General features: G+C 38.6%; 1 protein-coding gene and 1 long non-coding RNA gene across 8 annotated transcripts in view; one reads left to right on the forward strand and one right to left on the reverse strand.

Moving 5' to 3' along the window:
* GDA (guanine deaminase) overlaps positions 1-21,971 on the forward strand; it is a 127,570-nt gene extending 105,599 nt beyond the window's left edge. For both annotated transcript variants that reach the window (XM_019966065.2, XM_070794658.1), the window contains 4 exons: positions 11,072-11,218; positions 14,668-14,798; positions 16,487-16,514; positions 17,791-21,971. In XM_019966065.2, the coding sequence (XP_019821624.1) occupies positions 11,072-11,218; positions 14,668-14,798; positions 16,487-16,514; positions 17,791-17,861 (377 nt within the window). In that variant the 3' untranslated portion in view covers positions 17,862-21,971. The remainder of the gene's footprint in view (positions 1-11,071; positions 11,219-14,667; positions 14,799-16,486; positions 16,515-17,790) is intronic.
* LOC109562955 (uncharacterized) overlaps positions 1-26,819 on the reverse strand; it is a 123,664-nt gene that overhangs the window by 21,624 nt on the left and 75,221 nt on the right. The window lies entirely within an intron of this gene.

Raw genomic sequence — 26,819 nt, forward strand, 5'->3', positions numbered from 1 at the left:
GGACAGATAAGCAGATGCAGCATATTCATACAAAGAAACACCATTCATCATTCTTTTTTAAAAAAAGAACAAATCATTGATATATACAAAACAAAAATATTTTGTTAAAAATACTGGAGAGGGTGTGGTGAGAAGGGAACCCTCATACACTTGGTGGGAAGGTAACTTGGTGCAGTTACATGGAAAAGAGTATGGAGGTTCCTCAGAAAACTAAAGAGAGTCGCCATATGATCCAGCAATCCCACTCTAGGGCATATATCCACACAAAACTATAATACAAAAAGATACATGCACCTCTATGTTCATAGCAGCACTATTTACCATAGTCAAGAGTGGAAGCAACCTAAATGTTGACAGATGAATGGGTAAAAACAATGTGGTAATACATACGATGGCATACTACTCAGCCGTTAAAGAAGACTGAAGTAATGCCCTGAAGCACTATGGATGGACCTAGAAATGATCAAGCCCAGTGAAGAAGTCAGAAAGAGGACAATACCATATGGTATCCCTCATATGTAGAATCTAAAATATGACACAAATGAACCTATCTACAAAACAGAAACAGGCTCAGAGACATAGAAAGTAGACTTGTAGCTGCCGAGGGAGAGGAATGGACTGGGAGTTTGGGGTTAGCAGATGCAAACTATTACGTTTGGAATGCATAAACAGCAGGGTCCTACTGCATAGCACAGGGAACTATATTCAATATCCTGTGATAAACCATAATAGAAAAGAATATGAAAAAAAAATGTTTTACTTTCCCATACAGCAGAAATTGACACAATACTATTCATCAACTCTACTTCAATAAAATAAAACATTTTCATTTAAAAGTCATTTCGTTAAGTGAAAAAAGCCAAGCACAAAAGAGCACACATTGTATGGTCCCATATGTATGAAGTCCAGGGCAACAGACTGTCCAGGTTAGCAGCAACAGAGCTAACCTACATTGACAGAAATCAGAAAACGGTTGCCAAGCAAAAGCAGGTAGACGTTCGTATTTGCCATGTGCACTTTATTCTGTCCAAAGTGGCTCATATATTTTTCTAACTAGTTTTCTTGTTAAGAGGTGTGGCCCTTCCTTTCCGACTGACTTCATTCCATAGGGTGGTCTCTAGGTCCAACCACATCTTTACAAATGGCCCAGTTTCGTTCCTTTTTTTGTGGCTGGGTGGTGTTCCTTTGTATATACGCACGACATTTTCTTTGCCCATTCGTCTGTTGATGAATGTTTAGGTTGCCTCCGTGTCCTGGCTATTGTAAACAGCAATGCAGTGAACACTGGGGTGTGCTCTGTGGTGACTGAAATGGGAAGGAAATCCAAAAAAGAGAGGGATATATGTATACATAAAGCTGATTCACTTTACCATACAGTAAAAACTAACACAGCATTGTAAAGCAGTTATACTCCAATAAAAAGTGATTAAAAATAAAACATCAATTAAAAAAAGTGGTTGTCAAGATTTGGGGTGAGTGTGGGGAAGGAAACTACTGAAAAGGGCCATGAGGGACCTTGCTGGGGTGAGGGAAATGTTTAATATCTTGTTTTTTGAAAGGTACTTAAATGGCTATATATAGTTATTAACATTCATCAAACTGAACACAAGTTCTAAGCATTTTATGATACCCTAATTATCCCTCAGTTAAAAAAAACAAACAAACCACATAGCTAGCCATGAGAAGCAGAATTATTGTTGTGGAAAATTAAATCAGTGATGTGGAGAATGAAGTTGACCAAAGATCAAAGAGGGTGTTTGAGAACAATCTACATGGAAGATAAAGAGAGCATGGCACCAGCAAATGGGATTTTCCTGACTAAGGATCCAGAACTAATGGAACAGAAGCAACCATCAGAGCTCTGAAGAACAAAGCTTTTCTGAGGTTCAGTTCAGTTCAGTTCAGTTCAGTCGCTCAGTCGTGTCCGACTCTTTGCGACCCCATGAATCGCAGCACACCAGGCCTCCCTGTCCATCACCAACTCCCAGAGTTCACTCAGACTCAGGTCCGTCGAGTCAGTGATGCATTCCAGCCATCTCATCCTCTGTTGTCCCCTTCTCCTCCTGCTCCCAATCCCTCCCAGCATCAGTCTTTTCCAATGAGTCAACTCTTTGCATGAGGTGGCCAAAGTACTGGAGTTTCAGCTTTAGCATCATTTCTTCCAAAGAAATCCCAGGGCTGATCTCCTTCAGAATGGACTGGTTGGATCTCCTTGCAGTCCAAGGGACTCTCAAGAGTCTTCTCCAACACCACAGTTTAAAAGCATCAATTCTTCGGCACTCAGCCTTCTTCACAGTCCAACTCTCACATCCATACGTGACCACAGGAAAAACCATAGCCTTGACTAGACGGACCTTTGTTGTCAAAGTAATGTCTCTGCTTTTCAATACTGAATATCATAATGAAAGAACTTACCCTCTTCTGGGCTAAACCATAACTGAACCAATTGTGGCAAAATATTTGAATTATAAAGAAAAAGAAAAGAAGGTTCTAAAACGCTGAGGCAGGGGGAAAAGTCATTTATCAGTAAAACAGTTAAAAACCAATTTTTGTTGGCCTGCAAAATATCAAGAACAAGAGTTTGGAGAGAAAGTGGTTGTTATTCAAGAATATTATATTGGGCCACATTCTCCCTTATGTGTGAAGGCAACAAAATTCTCAAATGTACAAAGGTTTGGAAAATATTCTCCCCATGAATCCTTTGAAAAAATTACTTGAAAATCTATATGATTCAATGAGTGATGAGGCAAAGTGAAGGGTCATGGTATAGGAAAGTATGATACAACAGGATGTCAGGGAAGGCTAAATTCATTTAAAACAGAAATATGAAAAAAAGTTGTAAAGGAGTTTAAAAAATGACAGAATGTGTACAATGTTAAAAGTAATACCTTTTTGAAAAACTATCAGACTATGAGTTTTAAACTGGTCTAACAGCTTTAATAAACAATAATATAAACACTTGAAAAATCAAAATGGCAACATAAATCAAGGTATTTCCCTCTGGGAAGAGGTTCCTGGGACCTGAATATATAATACTGTCTTTGAAACTGAGTGTTAGGTCCTTGAGTTTTGGTATTATATTTTCCCTGTATCATTTGAATGTCTTTAATATTTTATCATAAAATCTTAAAATAATGTACAGGCTGCAAGAAAGAACTTCCCAAGTACTAAAAATTGTTTTACTTTCTGATTCTATTAACAGAAACCAAGAAGTTGTGGTTTATGTGTAAGGTTGAAAGGATGAAGATGTATTTGGCAAGTGGGAGCAAAATTATGAGTGTATAAAATTTCCTTATCTCAAAAAAAAAAGGAAATAGCAAATTATCAAAAAACAAAGCAGTAACCTGAAAAAATATGGAACAAGTTTATGTCAACAAGACCTACAAACTCATCAAAACAATGTACATGGAGCTAGGATGCCACTCTCTAGGGACAAATTCCTATCCTTCTAACTTACTTCAATTAATTCAAAAGCAATATTCTTTGATCAACTTGTAGACTCCAATCCAGTGATTACATGCTTTTTCAAAATTCATTATTCTTTTCCTAATCTACACATCTTAGATGCCAGAGTATTCACTATAATCATTCCTTGAAACTTCCTCGTTTCTCATGTCCCTCTCTTTTTCCTTCCTTTCTTTCCTTCCACCATCCCTCCCTCATTTTTTAAATTTTTAATTAACTTTTGACAAGCCCACCCCCCTTGGCTGTCTCAGCTCTTTCCCTTCTCAGTGTTTACAGTTGAGCAGCTGGATGTTGCTGGAAAAAATTTTTCTAGTGGTTTCATTTTAAATGTTGCTTTCAAAACCTAAGTGGCCCTTAGCACTACCCAAATAGACAATTATGTTTCTCTAATATGTTCCCATATTCCAAGACAGACTTACCTATTTCTTCCTAAATATTTTATCCCAAATCATACCCTCCTCGCTTCCAGCTAATGGCCTTATCTCATCAGTCATTGAGAAAACAGATACAATCAGAAGCCTTTCCTTTATGTTCCCACCACTAAATTATATACCTTCCTCCATCTGCTTGCATTTTCTCTTCTTTTTCTCGCTGCAGCTGAAAAAAATTTCTCTTCCAATCTAAGTCAAAAACAAACATACCCTGAGGTGTGTTCTGTACTCTCTCCTCTCCCTTGATCTCAATAAATCAATTCCTGTGGCCAGTAACTCTCCTGTATCATTGTTACCTCCTCCCTCCTGGCTCATTCCTTCAGCATACAAACATTCTGTAGACCTCCTGATCTTTTAAGCAGAGGTGTGAAGAAAACCTTTCTGTTAATTAGACACCCTCTTCTGGCTCCTGCCCCACTTCTCTATCCCCCTTCACAGCAAAACTTCATTGAGTAGGTACTCACACTGCTACTGCCTCCCAGGCACTCTTCTATTCCTCCACCCACTTCAGCCTGGCTTCTTACCACCATCCATAGTTACTATCCTTGTCCTTTCTACCCTGGATTGTTACCACACTACCATCTCTTTTGGAGGAGGAAATGGCAACCCACTCCAGTATTCTTGCCTGGAGAATCCCATGGACAGAAGAGCCTGGAAGGCTACAGTCCATGGGGTCACAAAGAGTGAGACAAGACTGAGTGACTAACACACACACACACACACACACACACACATGATCTCTTTTGCTGACAACTCCAAAAGACACTAGTCTGTCTTTATCGCACTGGACTTCTTGTCCAAATACTCTTTCCTTGGATTCAGTGACACCACACTGGTTTTGTTTCCCTTCTTCCTCTCTTGCCTGCCCTTCTTCATCTTCTCAGAAGGTCCCTTCTCTTCCTGGCCATTCAAAAGCTTTCCTCAAGGCTCAGACCTAGGCTCTCTCCTCTTTTCAACTCTCTTCTTAGGAGTCATCATCTGCAACCATGATTTTACATGGGCTACATATATGCAGATGACTCAGATTTTTATATCCAGCCCAGATTCCTCTTTGAATTCCAAACCTGTATTTTCAATTGCTTACTTTCTCCTTTCTCCTTGATCCCTCCTCATACAATCTCCAAACTTTATTATACCTTCAAACATCTAAGCCTGTCCTCTTAAATGCCTCATACACCTCCAAAATCACTGCAGATGGTGATTGCAGCCTTGAAATTAAAAGATGCTTACTCCTTCCAAGGAAAGTTATGACCAACTTAGATAGCATATTAAAAAGCAGAGACATTACTTTGCCAACAAAGGTCCGTCTAGTCAAGGCTATGGTTTTTCCAGTGGTCATGAGAGTTGGACTGTGAACAAAGCTGAGCGCCAAAGAATTGAAGCTTTTGAACTGTGGTGTTGGAGAAGACTCTTGAGAGTCCGTTGGACTGCTAGGAGGTCCAACCAGTCCATCCTAAAGGAGATCAGTCCCGGGTGTTCATTGGATGGACTGATGGTAAAGCTGAAACTCCAATACTTTGGCCACCTCATGCGAAGAATTGACTCAGGGGAAAAGACTCTGATGCTGGGAGGGATTGGGGGCAGGAGGAGAAGGGGACGACAGAGGATGAGACAGCTGGATGGCATCACTGACTCGATGGACGTGAGTCTGAGTGAACTCCAGGAGTTGGTGATGAACAGGGAGGCCTGGTGTGCTGCGATTCATGGGGTCACAAAGAGTTGGACACGACTGAGTGACTGAACTGAACACCTCATACAAGCATACAAGAAGCCATTGCTTCTTGCTTAAACTCCTGCACTAGCTTCCTAATCGGAGAAGGCGATGGCACCTCACTCCAGTACTCTTGCCTGGGAAACCCCATGGACGGAGGAGCCTGGTAGGCTGCAGTCCATGGGGTTGTGAAGAGTCAGACACCACTGAGCGACTTCACTTTCACTTTTCCTTTCATGCATTGGAGAAGGAAATGGCACCCCACTCCAGTGTTCTTGCCTGGAGAATCTCAGGGACGGGGGCCCCTGGTAGGCTGCTATCTATGGGGTCACACAGAGTCGGACACAACTAAAGCGACTTAGCAGCAGCTTCCTAATGGTCTCATATTCCTGGGCCCTTCTAATCCAGTATTCTCTTTTCAAAAGAATCACAATGAAAATATGATTATTTCACTCCTTCCTGATTACCACCTTCAGTGTGATTTTGAATATGCAAACCTCTTTATGAGGCCAGAGTTCTGCATGGTGTGACATCTCTCCACCTCCCAGCCCCACCTCGTGCTGCTCTCCTCCCTACAGTGCTCCCTTTTAATCCCCTCTGTGAATCACACTCCCTCCTGCCAAAAGACCTGAGTGCCTTTGTTCCTCTGCCTGGAATACCCTTTATGTCTCTCTAAACATGGTTCTCATTTTTGTCCTAGTTTAAATGTTATTGACTTAATGATGTCTTCTCTGACCATCCTGTCACAATGGCTTTCTACCTCCATTTTCTTTATCACTAACTGAACATGGTTTATTATTAATATTTGTTTCTTTGTATGTCTCTTTTCCTTCTCCATAAGATAGTAGTCTCATGCAGTACCTGTAACTTTTACTTATGATTGCTGTAATAAATCAAGTACAAAGAAGGTGCTCAGTAAATCTGCTGATAAATGAATGAATGAACAGGATGAACACATACATATAGAATTACTTCTTTTTATTTTTCTATTGCCCCCTGGCTCAAGTTTTTATTCTTATATGGTTTTCTTAGCTGCTTCTTATATATTTTGAAATATATATTCAATCTTTACTTATTTCCATACCATGTAGTACTAGCATTTTATTCTGCCTATAGATTGAACATTTTCTTTGTTCTAGTAATAAAGAAAAAAATCAATAGACAAAGTATTTCAAATCATATGTGTTTTATTAGTTGGATGCTATGATAAAATGAAAGGTTAATGGATGGTTACTGTATGTTAAAGTGGACTAAGTAGATGAGTAAAACTTGTCAAGGAACTGGATGAGTCTCTAGCAATACTATTCTGGCTAAAGAGGGTGTGGAGAAAAGGGAACCCTCTTACACTGTTGGTGGGAATGCAAACTAGTACAGCCACTATGGAGAACAGTGTGGAGATTCCTTAAAAAACTGGAAATAGAACTGCCTTATGATCCAGCAATCCCACTGCTGGGCATACACACTGAGGAAACCAGAAGGGAAAGAGACACGTGTACCCCAATGTTCATCGCAGCACTGTTTATAATAGCCAGGACATGGAAGCAACCTAGATGTCCATCAGCAGATGAATGGATAAGAAAGCAGTGGTACATATACACAATGGAGTATTACTCAGCCATTAAAAAGAATACATTTGAATCAGTTCTAATGAGGTGGATGAAACTGGAGCCTATTATACAGAGTGAAGTAAGCCAGAAGGAAAAACATAAATACAGTATACTAACGCATATATATGGAATTTAGAAAGATGGTAACAATAACCCGGTGTACGAGACAGCAAAAGAGACACTGATGTATAGAACAGTCTTATGGACTCTGTGGGAGAGGGAGAGGGTGGGAAGATTTGGGAGAATGACATTGAAACATGTAAAATATCATGTAAGAAACGAGTTGCCAGTCCAGGTTCGATGCATGATACTGGATGCTTGGGGCTAGTGCACTGGGACGACCCAGGGGGATGGTATGGGGAGGGAGGAGGGAGGAGGGTTCAGGATGGGGAACACATGTATACCTGTGGTGGATTCATTTTGATATTTGGCAAAATTAATACAATTATGTAAAGTTTAAAAATAAAATAAAATTAAAAAAAAAAAAAACAAAGTATTTTCTAAAACAAAAAAAAATCATACAAGTTTATCTAAAGACATATAAGACAGCTGAACATAAAATTAAACTGCAATCTAAGATTACTTAGTGGGCTATTGTTTTTGATCTTTGCAATATACATAGGCACTAACAATTATATGTGTCTACCAAGACGTGACAAAAGGAACTCTTGAAATATTACATGTATTTTATTAGCTATAGAAGCAGAAGATATTAAGAAGAGGTGGCAGGAATACACAGAAGAACTGTACAAAAAAGATCTTCATGACCAAGATAATCATGATGGTGTGATCACTCACCTAGAGCCAGACATCCTGGAATGTGAAGTCAAGTGGGCCTTAGTAAGCATCACTACGAACTAGTGAAAGCTAGTGGAGGTGATGGAATTCCAGTTGAGCTATTTCAAATCCTGAAAGATGATGCTGTGAAAGTGCTGCATTCAATATGCCAGCAAATTTGGAAGACTCAGCAGTGGCCACAGGACTGGAAAAGGTCAGTTTTCATTCTAATCCCAAAGAAAGGCAATGCCAAAGAATGCTCAAACTACTGCACAATTGCACTCATCTCACACGCTAGTAAAGTAACGCTCAAAATTCTCCAAGCCAGGCTTCAGCAATACGTGAACTGTGAACTTCCTGATGTTCAAGCTGGTTTTAGAAAAGGCAGAGGAACCAGAGATCAAATTGCCAACATCTGCTGGATCATGGAAAAAGCAAAAGAGTTCCAGAAAAACATCTAATTCTGCTTTATTGACTACGCCAAAGCCTTTGACTGTGTGGATCACAATAAACTGTGGAAACTTCTGAAAGAGATGGGCATACCAGACCACCTGACCTGCCTCTTGAGAAACCTATATGCAGTTCAGGAAGCAACAGTTAGAACTGGACATGGAACAAAAGACTAGTTGCAAATAGGAAAAGGAGTACATCAAGGCTGTATATTGTCACCCTGCTTATTTAACTTATATGCAGAGTACATCATGAGAAATGGTGGGCTGGAAGAAGCACAAGCTGGGATCAAGATTGCCGGGAGAAATATCAATAACCTCAGATATGCAGATGACACCACCCTTATGGCAGAAAGTGAAGAGGAACTCAAAAGCCTCTTGATGAAAGTGAAAGTGGAGAGTGAAAAAGTTGGCTTAAAGCTCAACATTCAGAAAACGAAGATCATGGCATCTGGTCCCATCACTTCATGGGAAATATATGAGGAAACAGTGGAAACAGTGGCAGACTTTATTTTTCTGGGCTCCAAAATCACTGCAGATGGTGACTGCAGCCATGAAATTAAAAGACGCTTACTCCTTGGAAGGAAAGTTATGACCAACCTAGATAGCATATTCAAAAGCAGAGACATTACTTGCCAACAAAGGTCTGTCTAGTCAAGGCTATGGTTTTTCCAGTGGTCATGTATGGATGTGAGAGTTGGACTGTGAAGAAAGCTGAGTGCCGAAGAATTGATGCTTTTAAACTGTGGTGTTGGAGAAGACTCTTGAGAGTCCCTTGGACTGCAAGGAGATCCAACCAGGCCATTCTGAAGAAGATCAGCCCTGGGATTTCTTTGGAAGGACTGATGCTAAAGCTGAAACTCCAGTACTTCGGCCACCTCATGCAAAGAGTTGACTCATTGGAAAAGACTCTGGTGCTGGGAGGGTTTGGGGGCAGGAGGAGAAGGGGACGACAGAGGATGAGATGGCTGGATGGCATCACTGACTCAATGGACGTGAGTTTGAGTGAACTCCAGGAGTTGGTGATGGACAGGGAGGCCTGGTGTGCTGCAATTCACGGGATCGCAAAGAGTTGGACACAACTGAACGACTGAACTGAACTGAACTGAACTGATTAACTATAGATGTACTTTTCCTCTAATAAAACATGTTAGCTTACTTGATATTTATACAAATTCATTTAACTTCTATATTCATTCTTGTCAAAGGCAGTATTTCAATTTAATTATGATTAGGGACTTATTTAAAACACTATAAAAATTCTCATTCCTCATCTAATGATGGCAGTGACAAATGTAAAGCTGTCTATATCAGCACTGATCATTTATTACACTAATTTTTCCAGAATATTTTAGTTCATTCTAAAAGCTCTTCCTGAAAAAATTATCATAAAGAAGTAGCTATTTAATTCCCAAAGTCCTCATTGGAATTAAAATAGAGTTAGGACAAGTTTTTTGGAGAAGACAATGGCAACCTACTCCAGTACTCTTGCCTGGGAAATCCCATGGACAGAGGAGCCTAGCAGGCTGCAGTCCATGGGGTCGCTAAGAGTGGGACACGACTGAGCGACTTCACTTTCACTTTTCACTTTCATGCATTGGAGAAGGAAATGGCAACCCACTCCAGTGTTCTTGCCTGGAGAATCCCAAGCACAGGGGAGCCTGGTGGGCTGCCATCTATGGGGTTGCACAGAGTCAGACATGACTGAAGTGACTTAGTAGCAGCAGAACAAGTTTTTAGAGCACAGAATTATGACTTTATTTTAGATCTCACGTTATCTATAATGGAATCATATTTGACCAGTTTCTCTGAGAGTTTAGGGAGTAGTCAAAGATGTTTCTTCTCTTAACTTTATTGAACATTTGGGTTTTGTGCTGGGTTGAATTGTGCTCCCCGTACCACCTCCCCCAAAAGGAAATATCTACCAGGAACATGTAAATATGGCCTTATTTGGCATAAAGATCTTTGCAAATGTAATTAAGGTAAAGCTCTTAAGATGAAGTCATTGTGAATGAAGGTGAATCCAATGATGAATGTCTTTATAAGAACAAGCAATGAAGGCGCATAAAGACACAGAAGGAAGAAGCCTATTTGAATATGGAGGCAGACACTGGAGCTACACTGCCACAAACCAAGGAATACCAGGAGCCCCCTTAAACTGGGAGAAATCAGGGAAGATTCTTCCCTAGACACTGTAGGGATGGTGGCCCTGCTACACTTTAAGACTTCTGCCCTCCAAAACTGTGAGAGAATAAATTTCTGATTTTTTTTTTTTTTGGCCACACATGTGAGATCTTAGTTCCCCAACCAGGGATTGAACCCATGCCTCGGCAGTGGGAGCACTGAGTCTTAACCACCAGACTACCAGAGAAGTCTAAATTTCTGCTGTTTTGAACCATCACATTTGTGGTAATCTGTTTCAGCAGCCCTAGAAAACTAGTAGAAGTATAATTTGATACTAATTGCAAGTTTTGAATTCCTTTAAATATTAGTCTGTGTCTATTCTGTGTTTGTAGATAAGGTCTTTTCTCTGAAGTATATTAAAGTGAATATCCATCATTAAAAACAGAAAAAACCCAATATACCTAATAATCCAGCTCATAAGGTTACTGTTTATTTTTTCTACCACAGATGTGGCTGGTGGTTATTCATCATCCATGCTTGATGCAATCAGAAGAGCAGTGATGGTTTCCAATATCCTTTTAATTAATCAGATAAATGCAAAAAGCCTCACCCTCAATGAAGTCTTCAGACTAGCTACTCTTGGAGGCAGCCAAGGTAATGAGCATTTTCTTTCTCTCTCACACAATGTACAACCATACCAATCTACGTCCGTGGCTGAAGTATGAAGGCTCATGATGCTGACATCAGCATGTATCCCCATATTCATGATTTGCATATCACATAATATACCCAAAGTTTAGCAAGTAAAGTGCACATTTAAGCATGTGGTAAATCATTATTTGAATGATTTGAATCATTAATATAGTAAGTTCCTTGTTTTTGGCAGAAGAGATGTTCAGTATGCAGTTATCATATTGTTGTAATGGATACTTGCATTGGTCACATGCATATGAATTCTTTAATTGGTTTTTTCCCATCAAGTCAAGTAAAGTGCTCTGTATTGGCCTGAGTAGTAATAATAATAATAGCCAAGACTTACTGGTTTCTTACCATGTGGTAGGCACTATGCAACATGCTTTATGGATGCTGTTATTTAATCCTCAGAACTACTGTTATTTATTCTATTTTACCAACCAGTTACCTGAGTGAGGCTTACACACCTGTCAAGCTGCGGTATATTATTTGAACCTAGAAATCTGATGCCAGAGTGCAGGTCAATGTTTTCCACTGCAATATCTTCCTGTATAAATCTCTTTTTTTCCTTCCTGTATAAAGCTTAGCCTAGACTATGTATTTTGTTTATATACTTAAGTACACTAATTACAAGCCTCCTTCAAAAGAGAAAGTTGTAAAAATACAGCTGGTTGATATGCAAATATTGTTCATCAGCTTTTCCCAGTTCTCATATGTAATTGTATTTTTACTGAAAAAATAGAACTTGGTAACAGTATTGCTTTCACTTTAGTATTGTAATATAATGTGGATGGATGATAATGAGCATAGCATGAAACCTTAGGTAGCTAGTGAGAAAGAAAAACATAGATCTTGAGGCAAGTGTATATTTTTTAATATATCTTGATATTTATGATAAATACCCTAGATCTTAGAAATGAAGTATGATGGAGGCCAGGGTATCCTGGGAAGAGAAACTTCTTGGCTCTTCTCTGAATGTTCTGCTATGATGAATGCCATAAAGAACATTTCAAGAAAAAGGTCATATGCTTTGCATTTTCCCATGTCTTAAGACTTCATTTTCTAAAGTTCTAAGTTTTAAAGGTTCTGTACTTTTAACAAGTGTGACACTCCCCACTTTCACATCTGAGTTCACATAGTTGTCCTACCACCTTAACTTCATGGTGTAAATGACTTATATTTAAATAATGCTTTTTTATTCTAGGCCGACTGTGAGTTGTTTCATCAGGATCCTGTTATCTAACCAGGCTGGCATGGGGTGTTTACCAAATTATTTCTACCTTGCTGTACAGCTTCCAGATCTATTTTCTGGGCCTCTGAGGTTACTGTTACAGAATTTCTTTTCCTTAGCTTGTGTCTCCACAAGAGTCTGAGCGAATGAGATGAACGCTTCCCTGTTAAAAGCTGGACTCTTCTAGCTTTACATTCACTCTCAAGATTAAGACAAATTGCCTTCACAGAGCCAACATCTGCTCCAGAGACAGTAAAATTGCATTTCTTAAAGTGCATTTGAGTTGCTTACCAGCACGGTTAGGCCCCTCTGCAATAATGTGAATTTAGATCAATTTACAATTCACTGAAAGTAGTTGTGTCTTTTTTTGGTTAGTTCATACCAGAACTCTCCAGATTCTAACAAATAATCCAGTTAGTTTATATATATATATATATATATATATATATATCCAAGTTCTTTGCAACCCCATGGACTCTAGCCCACCCAGGCTCTTCTATCCATGGAATTTTCCAGGCAAGAATACTAGAATGGGTTGCTATTCCCTCTCCAAGGGATCTTCTTGACCCAGGGATCGAACCCAAGTCTCCTGCATTGCAGGTAGATTCCTTACTGTCTGAGCTACCAGGGAAGCCCTTACATAGTGGCATAGTGGGGCTATAACACACACACACACATAACACATAACACACACACACACACACACACACACACACACAACACACACACACACACACACACCCTTGTCAAATCCTGGCAAATGAACCTGGTTATCTGGCCTATTAAACATACAATAATTTTATGTTGAATACAGTCATCAAAAACTCATGTTTGTCATGCTATTTGTCAAGTGAAAAACAACAAGTGGCAAGTGTAATGACAAGTGTCAAATGAAAAATGTCAAGTGTAATCAACGAAGGGGGAGAAGATTTCTAGTGACTTTCTATTTCATTCAGTTCTCCCCACAATCAGAAGTCACCCGGCTGCTTTTTAACTTTTCTATTTATGTTTGCACCTCTGTCTTCCTATAAGAATTCTTCAGCTAAAAAGTCTCTTTCTTTTCTCAGAATAAATGAGTTACCCTTTAAATAACCATTTAAGAACAAGCAGGATTTCTAAATGTGTGCTTAGAGCGTTGCCAAAGACTTTTGGATATCCATACATAGAAATATAATGCAGCGGTTATTGTCTAATATTTTCACACAGGACTGTATCCTGACAGTGACGGAATAAAAGAAATACATGTAAAAATTCAACTACAGCATGCTGCACTCCAGTTGACCTTTATTTTATGCATGCTTCCATTTGGAACACTCTATCCACATTATTGGCTTTAAGGAGCTTAAATTCAATACCCTCACTGACCAGGAAAACCAGCTACCCTCATCTTTTGAAAGTAAACCATAAAAATGAGAGATGTTCTTCCTTAACATCCACTGTTCATGGAACAAGAATTCTAGCTGTGAGATGGATCAAGTCAATAGACATTATTGACCTATGCCCTATGTAAAGAACCATTCTTCTCTGGCAACCAGGAAATCTTTAAGGTTACGGAGAAATTAGTCTGCTTTCTAAAGCACTGGGACTCTTGAGTTATGAGGATCCATTTACTTTCAGAAGTGAATATTTTTCTATTCAAATCATTTAAGGAACCTAGGATGGATATGCCTGCATTGACAAACATGCAAAAAAAAAAAAAGATAATTAGTTTTTACTTATTTGAAGTTCATTTCACTGCCACAAAAGTAGATCTTATCAGCTATTTTATAGAACAAAATAATAAAACGGGGAACGAAAGGAGTTGGAATGTTGGAAGGTGAAAAGGAGAGGAAAAGAAAGATATTAGGTCAATCATCACGTTTCTTAGAGGGACGAATGGAAATCATAGACCAACTGGACTGTGAAGGGCACTGGTAGAGCCAAAACAGACATACGATCAGAATTATTAATATGATCAGGGTGTTGAAGAGACCTCTATTCTCAGATTTTGCTTTCCCTCTCCTTACTCTGCTTTCTGTAAATTGAAGTCTTGCGGTCTATTGGAATGCTTTATTATTAAGATACTGATTTTTTTTTTTCCTAGTGATATGTTGGCAGATTCTGTCCTTGTAAATTGGGATATTTACATGGTCCAAAGCTTGGAGATACTGACTGTTTGTTAATTTATTCCACCCTGTAGTCCTGGGGCTGGATAGAGAGATTGGAAACTTTGAAGTGGGTAAGGAATTTGATGCCCTCCTGATCAACCCCAAAGCATCTGACTCTCCCATTGACCTGTTTTATGGAGATTTTGTTGGTGAGATTTCTGAGGTATGTAAAAGGAAGTTGATCAAAAAGCATTTATTTCATGAACTAGTCATAACAACTTCCCTATTAGGAAAAAAAAAAGACACTGAAAAAGTTTAATGGAACAGAGGAGACTCTTATAAGGGAAGCTGGATCCTTTTAAGTTATTATAATTTCATGACAATAATGGTATAAATAAACACTTCTATTTTGAATATATTTGTATATTTGAAGGTACTTGACTCTAAGAAAACATAATATAGTTACCACTTATCGAACACACTTTGTATGTGCTAAATGGCATGGGATTATGCACCTTCATACATCAATTTTTGTTTAACTATCAGAACTATAATGAGAGGAATGTGCTATTAATATTACCATGTGGTTTATGGGGCAGTGAGACCTAAGGAAGGTTAAATGATTTCCTAAGAACTCATGGCTAGTAATTAATAGACAAGAGTTTGGATTCCATTCCAGGACTTTCTGATTTTTGGGGTCTGGGTTCTTGATCACAATGCTACATTGACTCTCTTAATTATAAGAAAGTGAGTTTCATTATTTTGTCCCTCTTATCATGTTTTGTATATATAAAATAAACTGGTTCTTCTTACTTTAATAACAATTCTTTATGAGATAGTTTTTGTTAAAATTTAACTATTGCCATTTAAAAATGATCCACTTATGAGAGTAAGTGTGATATTATATGTAACATACTGAAGTTTTTAGAAGGAAAGTGCTGGATTATTTGAAGTTAATAGCATTAGTTATTTTTATATTATTTAATCTTTTACTTTTTATTGATTGAGTGAATTTCCTGGAATATTAGAGTGAGTTTCTGGGAATAGGGTTCAGTCCCATTCATCTAGGCATTTTTCTTGTCTTATACACCTCTTAAAATATTTATATTATTATATTAAATTATTTAATTTATGTTAACACTTTCCCTCTGAAGATTTCAAGGTTATATATTAAGAACTTTCAGGCACTGGAAAACATTTGTTAATAATCAGTACTTTTATTTTTTTAGGCAAAAGACCATTTCTTTTTCATTAATAAAAGTAGATTCTGGGGTGTTCATTGGATACTAGCTTAAGTGAGACAGTGACTATTAGCCATAGAAGCTAGTTCCAGTGAGTAGAGTTATGTACTTTTGGCCATAGTTTAGCATTTTGACTTGGGATACTGGATTGTGGGTGACAAATAATTTCTTCCCCTTTACCCAGCTCTGTTATTGGAATAGACAGACACCAGTGTGTCCATTTCTGGGACTAAGTTCCAGCCAGGCTAATGTACACAACAGAGGGAATTACAGTACCTGTCAAATGGATGGATTATGTATCTTATCTCAAGACCTTTTTAGGGCTTAAATTAAAAATATTTTCACTGTAACTCCTTGATATGGAATGCAAGACTAAAGAAATTCACATGTGGAACTGCAAACATAGTGATAATCAAGATAGCATCTTTTATGTAAATATATAAATAAGTTTGGGCATTGAAATGTACAACATTTTTCTCCTCTGTGGGCTATATATATATATATATACAAAAGAAAAAAAGTCTGTGTTTAGAAAAAAATAAAAATAGATTTTTGCCATCGAGAAATAAGTTTATATTTCTGGGTTTTGCCAACCACTATTCATGGTCAATTTGGTTTTCTAAGTGCAGAAAATACTCTTTTTTATTATTATCTTTATTTTTCATTTTAGGCTGTTATCCAGAAGTTCCTATATCTAGGTAGGTATATATGTCTCTATGCTAAATAAAATCTTTTGTTGTCTCTTGGTATGCTCTCTGCAAATATTGTACCATATGTTAAGCATTATGTGTGATCATTTGCTTAGACTTACTGTTTTTAGCATTCCTTAGCACTGAGCCCTGGAGAAGGCAATGGCAACTCACTCCAGTACTCTTGCCTAGAAAATCCCATGGGCGGAGGAGCCTGGTAGGCTGCCGTCTATGGGGTCACAAAAGTCTGACATGACTGAGCGACTTCATTTTCACTTTTCACTTTCATGCATTGGAGAAGGAAATGGCAACCCACTCCAGTGTTCTTGCCTGGAGAATCCCAGGGGCGGGGGAGCCTGGTGGGCTGCCGTCTATGGGGTCGCACAGAGTCAGACACGACTGAAGTGACTTAGCAGCAGTAGCAGCAGCAGCACTGAGCCCATTTATGGTATAATATTTAAAGGCACTATTTGAAATGAACATGCTCTTTGAGAACATAGTATTAAAACCTAAACTTGAGGAATGGCAGGCAAGACGAGATCATCCTATACTTCCTCCTACACTTGTTCTGACCCTTCGGTCTGCCCCACCACATTGTGATAAGTATGTGGTGGAGTCTTTCCATGCATGCTTTTTTAATATGTTGTTTAGTTGCTAAGTCGTGTCCAACGTTTTTGTGACCCCATGGAATGTAGGCCACCAGGCTCCTCTGTCCATGGGATTTCCCAGACAAGAATACTGGAGTGTTGCCATTTCCTTCTCCAGGGGATCTTCCCGACCCAGGGATCAAACCCATTGCATTGGCAGGTGGATTCTTTGCCACTGAGCCACCAGGGAAGCCAGTTTTTTTTGTTGTTGTTGTTTGTTTGTTTTTTACCATAGTCACATTCAATTCTATTCACTGAGAGAGACAGAGAAGTAAATAGTATAGAAGATTCTATTCTTCCTCTCACTCCATTGGGTGACCTCTGAGTTCTGAGTGAATTTGGAGTGGAAGAGACACGTGGTATTTCTTGTGAAGTTCAATTCCTTGAAGCCCTTCATCTCACCATGCTGAGTATTATTTTGGGACGTAAAGATAAGTATTTCTTTTACAACTGGGGCTGGAAATGGAAAACACTTATTCCAGCTAAAAGGACAGTGATGGAGGGTCTATTCAACTTTACGTGAATTCTGTTTTAGGCATGTATTTCAGGCTCTAATCCTCAGATTAGATGCTGCATTTTCTATTGATAATATCTCCCTGTTCAGGTTATAAACAATGATTCCTTGATGTTTCTTTCAGGAGATGACCGAAATATTGAGGAGGTGTATGTGGGCGGAAAGCAGGTGGTTCCCTTTTCGAGCTCAGTGTAAGGCCCTCGGTGTCTACAAGTCTTCCTGGGGTAACGCAGTTCTGTACCTTCTCATGCCCACGTGGAGTTAGGAGTCAAAAAACAGTACCTTGTTCTTGGGGGGACTATCTCCCTCTGTGTCTAGTTACAGTATTCACTTGACAAATCTTTTGAAGGAAGTTGTGCTAATTCTCAGCTCTGGCTGGGAGGATTAAAAATTTCTCCTTTTAGAACTGTTTAAGGTTTACTTTAAAGCTCAAACATAAGGGAATGTTATTACTGGTGGTGTTCTTATTATGGGATTTAAATAAAATCTATTTCACATTTGGAAATGTGGAGAAAAAAGGATATTCCTATAAGGTTAGTTTCAGCTAGTAGATGTGAAAATTGGAAAACAGAAAATGAACCAGTGAGTATATTTTTACAAGGGAGAAAAAGTTAAGACTATGGAAAACATTGGAAAATCACTTCGGATTGTGTTTGAAAATTATATACTGAGCATACTAATTTAAAAAGTGAATCTGTTGAATTTTAAAATGTGTTTCTAGATTGACCTTGTGTTCTAGAAATTTGCACTTAATGGCATTTGCTTTTCAGAGACATGTTATTGTTGTGCTTTGCCTTCTTATGGGATGAAATGTCAGATATTGAATGCCACATGCTGTCTTAATATAGTTCTGTGCTTAAGTGTTTGACAGAAGTTGGTTATTAAAGATTTAATGTCTCTTGGGAATATTATTCACGTAACTACATAGCATAAATAGCTGTACTTTTGTGTACTTTAAAATACCTTAGAGTATAACTGTGTGATGCTATTATTGCTTCAGTTTTATCAGAAGAGAAACAAATTCCATACTGCACTGTTGTGTAGATTGGTGTCTTCATAAATTGGGGCAAGTTCTGGGCATCCAGAAGGTGTCAGTACTAAACGGAAGGGTTTCATTGTGATGACCTGTCCTCCCAAAGAACTATTCCACAGTCATTGGAATAGTCATTGGACTTTCATACTCATGTCAATCTGTTAGAACTTTAAAATGAAGGAAAAATCCTATTTGATAAATATTATTAAAAATCTTTAAACCCTGCATATTGAAATTACTCTATTTTCAATTTTACCTTGCCTTTTTAATTCCTAATAATTTTCAAGACATTAGAATTCTAGGATGATGAAAAATATTTAGATGCCCCACTAATGTTTATATTAATAGGACTTAATCTGTACTAGACATCTAGAAACAGTAAACAAATAGTGTTTTTATGCTTCCTAATATAGTGTGCTTTCCTATAACCTAGAATTAAAAACAAATTATGACTTTATGATAAAATCACTAAGAAATATTGATATTTAAATGCTATATTTAAATGCTATACTAAATGTTATTTAGATGCTATATTTTTCTCATTTAACTCCAAACCCTATAAACCAACAAGAAAAAGGAGATTTTCTTAATATATAATAACACTCATACCTAGGGCTTAGAGCTGACTCCTTATTATCACCTCATAATAGAGAACTATATGTAATATCACTAACTCCATATCTACAGAATGAAGAAGAAAATTTCTTCTCTGGTATGATAAATTTTATTCTTATACAGTTATGCTAATTCAGTAATCATTTGCTCAGTCTCCGGCCTCTCACCCCCGGGGAAACACTTCCAGACTTGTGCATACACTTCACATAAAGACAGAACAAAATTTGGTTTTATAGAGTTTGTGTTGTGAGGTTAACTCAGTAAAAACCCAGTTTCCAGTCTTAGTCTCAGTCTTCCCAGAATTCCTCGCTACAGAGCCATGTCACAGATGCCCCAGCAAAGCTCGTTCCATTTCTCTCTAGTGCTGGCAGGTGTGTTCTGCTCTATCTCCTCAATCCCTGCCAAAGGAACTTGGTTACCCTAGTGTCTAACCCACATGAGTGGGCAAAGGAATTTGGATGACATGCAAGATCTGCTAATCAGCAGAAACTGTTCTTAGCCTTGGAAAGATTGCACACGTTACCTTCCCGAAGGATGTACATTTTGATGCTGAACATTAGTTTTCATTTAGATTTAGGTCGCATGTGCAGTAAATGTAAGTGTAGCATCAGAAGCAGGAAGAATGGCCATATACAACCAGCCTGCCAAATGTTAAATTTAGCCCTGATAATATATTAGGACCTGAATTTCTTTTCTAGTAAAAATAGAATGTGTTAAAATTTGAGCTCCCTGCATCACTTATGTGTTTTACTTCCCCAAGTACAGTATTCCTGAATGTTGCATATGCTTTTTGTGGTAATCCACTCCAGTACTCTTGCCTGAAACTCCCATGGACGGAGGAGCCTGGTGGGCTGCAGTCCATGGGGTTGCTTAAGAGTCAGGAATGACTGAGAGACTTCACTTTCACTTTTCACTTTCATGCATTGGAGAAGGAAATGGCAACCTACTCCAGTATTCTTGCCTGCAGAATCCCAGGGACAGAGGAGCCTTGTGGGCTGCCGTCTATGGGGTCGCACAGAGTCGGACACAACTGAAGTGACTTAGGAGCAGCAGCAGGCATTAGACATACACATGCCCAGATGTTCTGCACTTTGAAATGTTGCCTTTGCTCAATGTGGGTTGACTTTTGAATTGCAGAGAGGCAGTATTCCAAGTCAATTCTATTTATCACTTTATTTTGAATATTTTGGTCCCAGACAGCAAAGGAAGGATTAAAACATCTTCACAGCCCCCTCACCCTACTCTGCACTATTTGCCTCAGGTTTCATGAGATTTTTAATAGAATATACTTTAACAGGTAAAAATGTATTCGATAGTAGAGACTATCATACATTTAAAAATATTTTTGCAACCAGAACACAAAAGCAGGCTAATTAGCCAATGTAAATTTAATTTTCAAAAGAGAGTAAAACGTAGGATTAGCACAGAAGAGGTTGTCCTTGTAATTATAAACTGAGACCAAGGAAACTCTGTCTCCTTATTTATTAGCTCAGCTTCTTCTGATTTAATTGCTGAAGGTTTTAGAATCCAAGAGAATATCTTGGAATAAGCTTCCTTCATGCTAGAAGGAGGTCTTTCTAAATTAATATTATGATCATTGAACCCCATTGGATCTTTTTATTTCTGTGAGGGTTCTGCATGGTCAAGGAAGGAAGTTGATGGGAAACACCCCTTTTATACTTAGTTGATCTGAGGTGTGGCCTTGAATATCCCCGTCTGCAGCTACCACTGAGATCTTAGCAGGGAAACAGTGGCTGTGAGATCCAGCAAAGAATTTTAAATCTTTATTCCCTTCCAGACTCCTCCTGTTTTTCATTTTTTCACCTCAGAGCCAGGTATATGGAAAGCTTTAAAAGCCAGCTAGCAGGCCTGTTGTATCAATTCTACCCTGTGCTTGCTATTCACGGAAGATATTCAGAGCTGGATGCTCCTGTAGCCAACTGGACAGAGATGATGATGCAAACAATCACATGTTTGCTTGTTTGTTTTTTAAAAGTGTTCTGAGTTATTAAAAGGTAGACTAAAAAATGAGTCATGGGCAGTGTCTTGAAGTAATTTTCAAATTGGTGGACTGTAAATTTTTGAGGTTTTTTTCTTTGCAATTTCAGATCTATTTAGCCACTGTAGGTATGACTTTGGACCCTGACACTTTAATGTCTCTCAAGCATGGGAAGAAGTGCAGAAATGAACTGACAAATGTTAGAAACCCTGGCATTTGTCTCCTGCATGTTTTCACTCTCAGCCCCTCCTTCCTTCCCCTCCTACAGTCCTGAGTGTGAGAGATCAGAGGTGAGGGGTTAATTTGTAAATCTGGTCCAAACTGAGTGAAATGCAAAAGTTGAACAGGCCAATCATGACACTAAATGTAAATCCCAAGATGGTTTCCACAGTCCACAGGATTCAAGTGACTTGAACCATAGATGATATATGGTATTGATTTACCTGTTCACTTCCTACTCAAAAGTCTGTCAGAAACCACTTTCTTAAAATTGAAAACTACTTTACATTGTATTAAACTTCTGATCGCTGCTCTTAAGAATATATACATGTATGTATTCATGGGGACATTTTCCCTCAATGTTTATATGATTTGTTTATTGTTCCTGTGCTGTGATCTCTTTCTGCTTCAAACAAAAATAAATGAGGTTTTGTGTTTATATGTTTCTGTTGATGTGAGTTCTGTCTGATAGAAGTGAGATTCATTTTACAATGTTTTTCTCCTTTTAACATGAATTTTAAGAGATTGAAAGGGGTCAACTGTATGGTGATGGATGGAAACTAAAATTTTATGGTAAGCATGTTGTATACAGAGGTAGAAATATAATGCTGTACACATGAAACATATAATACTATAAACCAATACTATCTCAATAAAAAAAGAAATATCATAAACTGTAGAAAAAATAGGATATTTAGCTGTGGGCCAACATGTATCTTCTATCCTATAATAGTCACCATACATAGGTTTTTCAAAATTAAGCTGAGCTATAATGTTCATCCCTTTAGATTCAGATTAGTATTGCCTTTGATTTAAGCATAGTTGATATTTCATATGACTGGAATCTACCACAAAAAATACTCTACATCCAAAGACATAAAGACGAAACCACATGAGGCAATGAGAGGGGTGTACTTTGCAATGTAATTAAATCCCATACTACCTGGGTGGGTGACCCACAATCTAGAGACTAATTACATCACAGAAATTCTCCCACAGAGCTGAGAGCTCTGAGTTCCACATCAGGCTACCCAGTCTAGGGGCCTGGCATTGAATGGAGGAGCCCTCAGCAGATCTGGCTTTGAAGGCCAGTGGGGCCTGATTGTAGGAGCTCCACAGGACAGGGGTGGGGGATGGTAGGAAACAGGGGCTCCACTTCTAGAGGGCACACACAAGGTCTCGTGCACACCAGCACGCAGAGCAAATGCAGCTGACTTCCTTCCTTGAGCCTGAGCCAGATTTATCTGCTGGTCTTGGAAGGCCTCTTGTGGAGTTGGGAGGAGGGTGACTGTGGATCTGTCTGGGGTCATAAAACCTGGTGGCGGAAATATTGGTGAATGTACACCTACTTGAAGAGAGTACACCTACTCTTCCAGGAGGCAGACATATTGCTTGCATCATTAGCACAGAAACCTGCCCTCACCCAATGACCTGTAGGCTCCAGGGCTGGAGCACCTCAGGCCAAAGAGCTATCAGGGCAGAAACAAAGACCCATCAGCAGACAGGCTGCCTAAAGACTTCTTGAGCCCACAGTTACCTCTAGACATGCCCCTTGACATAGCCCTGCCCATCAAAGGGCCAGATTGAGCTCCACCTGCCAGTGGGTGGGCATCAGCCCCTCCTACCAGGAAGCCTGCACAAGCCTCTAGACCAGCCTCACCCACTAAGGGGCAGATACCAGAAGCAAGAAAACTATGATCCTGCAGCCTGCAGAACTGAGTACACAAACACATCAGAACCTACCCTGAGACCCTGATCCCTGGCCTTTGGGTGATGAGAGGACACTGTACTTCTGGGAGGGACACATAAGACATCCCTCACAGAAAGCCACTTCTCCAAGGCCAGGAAACATAACTAAGCTACTGTACACATAAAGCACAAATAGAAATTTAAACAAAAGCGAAGGCAAAGGAATATGTTTCAGATGAAGGAACAAGATAAAACCCTAAAACAATAACTAAGTAAAGTGCAAATAGGCGATCTACCTGAGAAAGAGCTCACAGTAAAGAACCCTTTACTTTTGATTGTAAAGACAATCAAAAACTCAGGAAAAGAATTGAAGCACATAGCAAGAAGTTACAAGAAGTTTTTTTTAACAAAAAGAAAATATAAAGAACAACCAGAGTTGAACACAATAACTGAAATGACAAATACACTTGAAGCAATCAATAGCAGAATAAATGAGGCAGAAGAAAGGATCAGTAAGCTGGAAGACAGTAATGGAAGTCACTGCTGTGGAACAGAATAAAGAAAAAAGGAATGAAAACAGTTTAGGGACCTCCGAGACAACATCAAACACACCAACATTTTCATTATAGGGGTCCCAGAAGCAGAAGAGGGAGAGAAAGGACCCGAGGAAATATTTGAAGAGATAATAGCTGAAAAATTCCCTAACATGGAAAAGGGAACAGTCACCTAAGTCCAGGAGCACAGAGAGTCCCATACAAGATTAACCCAAGGAGGAACAGGCCAAGACACACAGTAATCAAATTGACAAAAGGATAAAGAGCAAATATTAAAAGCAAAAAAGGAAAAGCAACAAATAACATACAAAGGAAACCCCATATGGTTATCAGCTGGTTTTTCAGCAGAAACTCTGCAGGCCAGAAGGTAGTGGCATGATATTTTTTAAATGATGAAAGTGGAGAACCTACACACAAGGATACTCTACCTAGCAAGGCTCTTGTTCAGATTTGACAGGGAAATCAAAATCTATACAGACAAGCAAAAGCTAAAAGAATTCAGCACCACCAAATCAGCTTCACAGTAAACGGTAAAGGCAGAAAAGAAAAGCCCACAACTAGAAACAAGAAAATTATGAAACTACTAGAGCTCAAGAAGGGAATGGCTACCCACTCTAGTGTTCTTGGGACTTCCCTAATGGCTCAGATGGTAAAGAATCTATCTACAATGTGGAAGACCTGGGTTAAATCCCTGGGTCAGAAAGACCCCCTGGAGAAGGGAATGGCTACCCACTCCAGTATTCTTGCCTGGAGAATCCCATGGACAGAGGAGCATGGCAGGGCTACAGTTCATGGGCTTGCAGAGAGTCAGACACAACTGAGCAACTTTCACTTTTCAGAAACAAGAAAATTACAAAACTACTAGAGCTCATCAATGAATTCAGTTACAGGACAAATAAAGTTACAGGACACAAAATTAATACACAGAAATCTTTTGCATTCCTCTATACTAACAACAAAAGATCAGAAAGAGAAATGAAGGAAATAAATCTCATTTACCAGTGCATCAAAAAGAGTATTTAGGAATATATCTCCCTAAGGAATCAAAAGACCTGTCCTCTGAATACTATAAGGTGCTGACGAAAGAAATCACAGAAAAACAGAGCTGAAGGAATTGGGCTCCCTGACTTCAAACTATGCTATAAAGCTACAGTAATAAAAACAGTTTGGTGGGACTTCCCTCATGGTCCAGTGGCTAAGACTCCATTCCAATGCAGGGGGCTCAAATTCAATTCTTATTCAGGGAACTAGATCCCACATGCTGCAACTAAGACTTCAAATGCCCCAACCAAAGATCCCACATGTTGCAACTGAAGAACCTGTATGCCACAGTGAAGACTGAAGTTTCCGCATGCCACAACTAAGACCCAGGACAGCCAAATAAATAAATAAAAAAAAGAAAACAGTATGGTACTGGCACAAAAACAGAAATCAATGGAACAGGATGGAAAGCCCAGAAATAAACCCGTGCACCCTATGGTAAATTAATCAGTGACAAAGGAGGCAAAAATACAGAACGAAGAAAAGACAGCCTCTTCAGTAAGTGTTGCTGGGAAAACTGGATAGCTACAAGTAAAAGATTGAAGTTAGAACCTTCTGTAACATCAGACACAAAAATAAGCTCAAAATGGAATAAAGACCTAAATGTAAGACTGGATACTATAAAACTTTTAGAGGAAAACATAGGCAAAACACTCTTTAACATAAATATTGCAGCATTATCTTTTTTGAATCTATCTCCTAGGGTAATGAAAATAATTAAAAAATAGAAACTAATTAAACTGTAAAGCTTCTGCACAGCAAAGGAAACCATAAATAAAATGAAAAGACAACCCACTGGATGGGAGAAAATATTTGCAAATGATGTGACCGACAGGGATTAATTTCCAAAATATACAAACAGCTCATGTATCTCAATTAAAAAAAAAAACAAACAACCCAGTCAAAAAATGGGCACAAGATCTAAGCAGATATTTCTCTAAAGAAGATATATACATCACCAAAAAGCACGTGCAAAGATGCTCAACGTCACTAATTATTAGAGAAATGCAAATATAAACTACAATGATGTATCACCTCATACCAGTCAGAATGGCCATCATCAAAAAGTCTACAAATAACAAATGATGGAGAGGGTGTAAAGAAAACGGAATCCTCCTACACCGTTGGTGGAAATGTAAGTTGATGCAACCACTATAGTTTTCTATAGAAGGAGGTTCCTCAGAAAACTGAAATAGAACTACCATGCTGTGCTGTGCTTGGTTGCTCAGTCATGTCTGACTCTTTGTGATCCCATGGACTGTAGCCCGCCAGGCTCCTCTGTCCATGGGGATTCTCCAGGCAAGAACTGGAGTGGGCATTTGTTTTACATAAGATGACAATATATATTTTAAATGACAAATCTTATATTAATTTTGAATTGACTAAATGTGAAAATTAAAGTACTAAAAATATTTCTCTGAATTACTGATTTAATTGATTAATATATTAAGCTACACATGTATCTATCATGGTATATATTATGAGCTTGACAAAATGTTTATAGGAGCTTTATTTTTTTTTTTTGGATAAAATACTTTTATTAAATCTACTGTCTGTATTCTAATACTGTTAACTGACCCTCAGTGTCCTTTTTAGCACTTTTTCCTTCTAGTACAAGATCTAGTCCAGGATCAGATATTGCATTTCATTGTCATGTTGATAAAGTCTCTTTTAATCTGGAACACTTTTACAGCCTTTCTTTGTTTTTTATGATATTACTTGTTAGGATTTGTCTTACATACTGTGGTGCTCCCATGTTGGGTGGATATATATTTATAATTGTTATATCTTCTTCTTGGATTGATCCTTTGATCATTATGTAGTGACCTTCTTTGTCTCTTTTCACAGCCTTTGTTTTAAAGTCTAATTTATCTGATACGAGTATTGTGACTCCTGCTTTCTTTTGGTCCCAATTTGCATGGAAAATGCCATGCCCTCCTCCAGGGGATCTTCCCAACCCTGGGATTGAATCCAGGTCTTTTTGAGAAAATACTTTTGATTTA

The sequence above is a fragment of the Bos indicus genome, chromosome 8 (genome assembly GCF_029378745.1).
Source record: "Bos indicus isolate NIAB-ARS_2022 breed Sahiwal x Tharparkar chromosome 8, NIAB-ARS_B.indTharparkar_mat_pri_1.0, whole genome shotgun sequence".
NCBI classification, from domain to species: Eukaryota; Metazoa; Chordata; class Mammalia; order Artiodactyla; family Bovidae; genus Bos; species Bos indicus.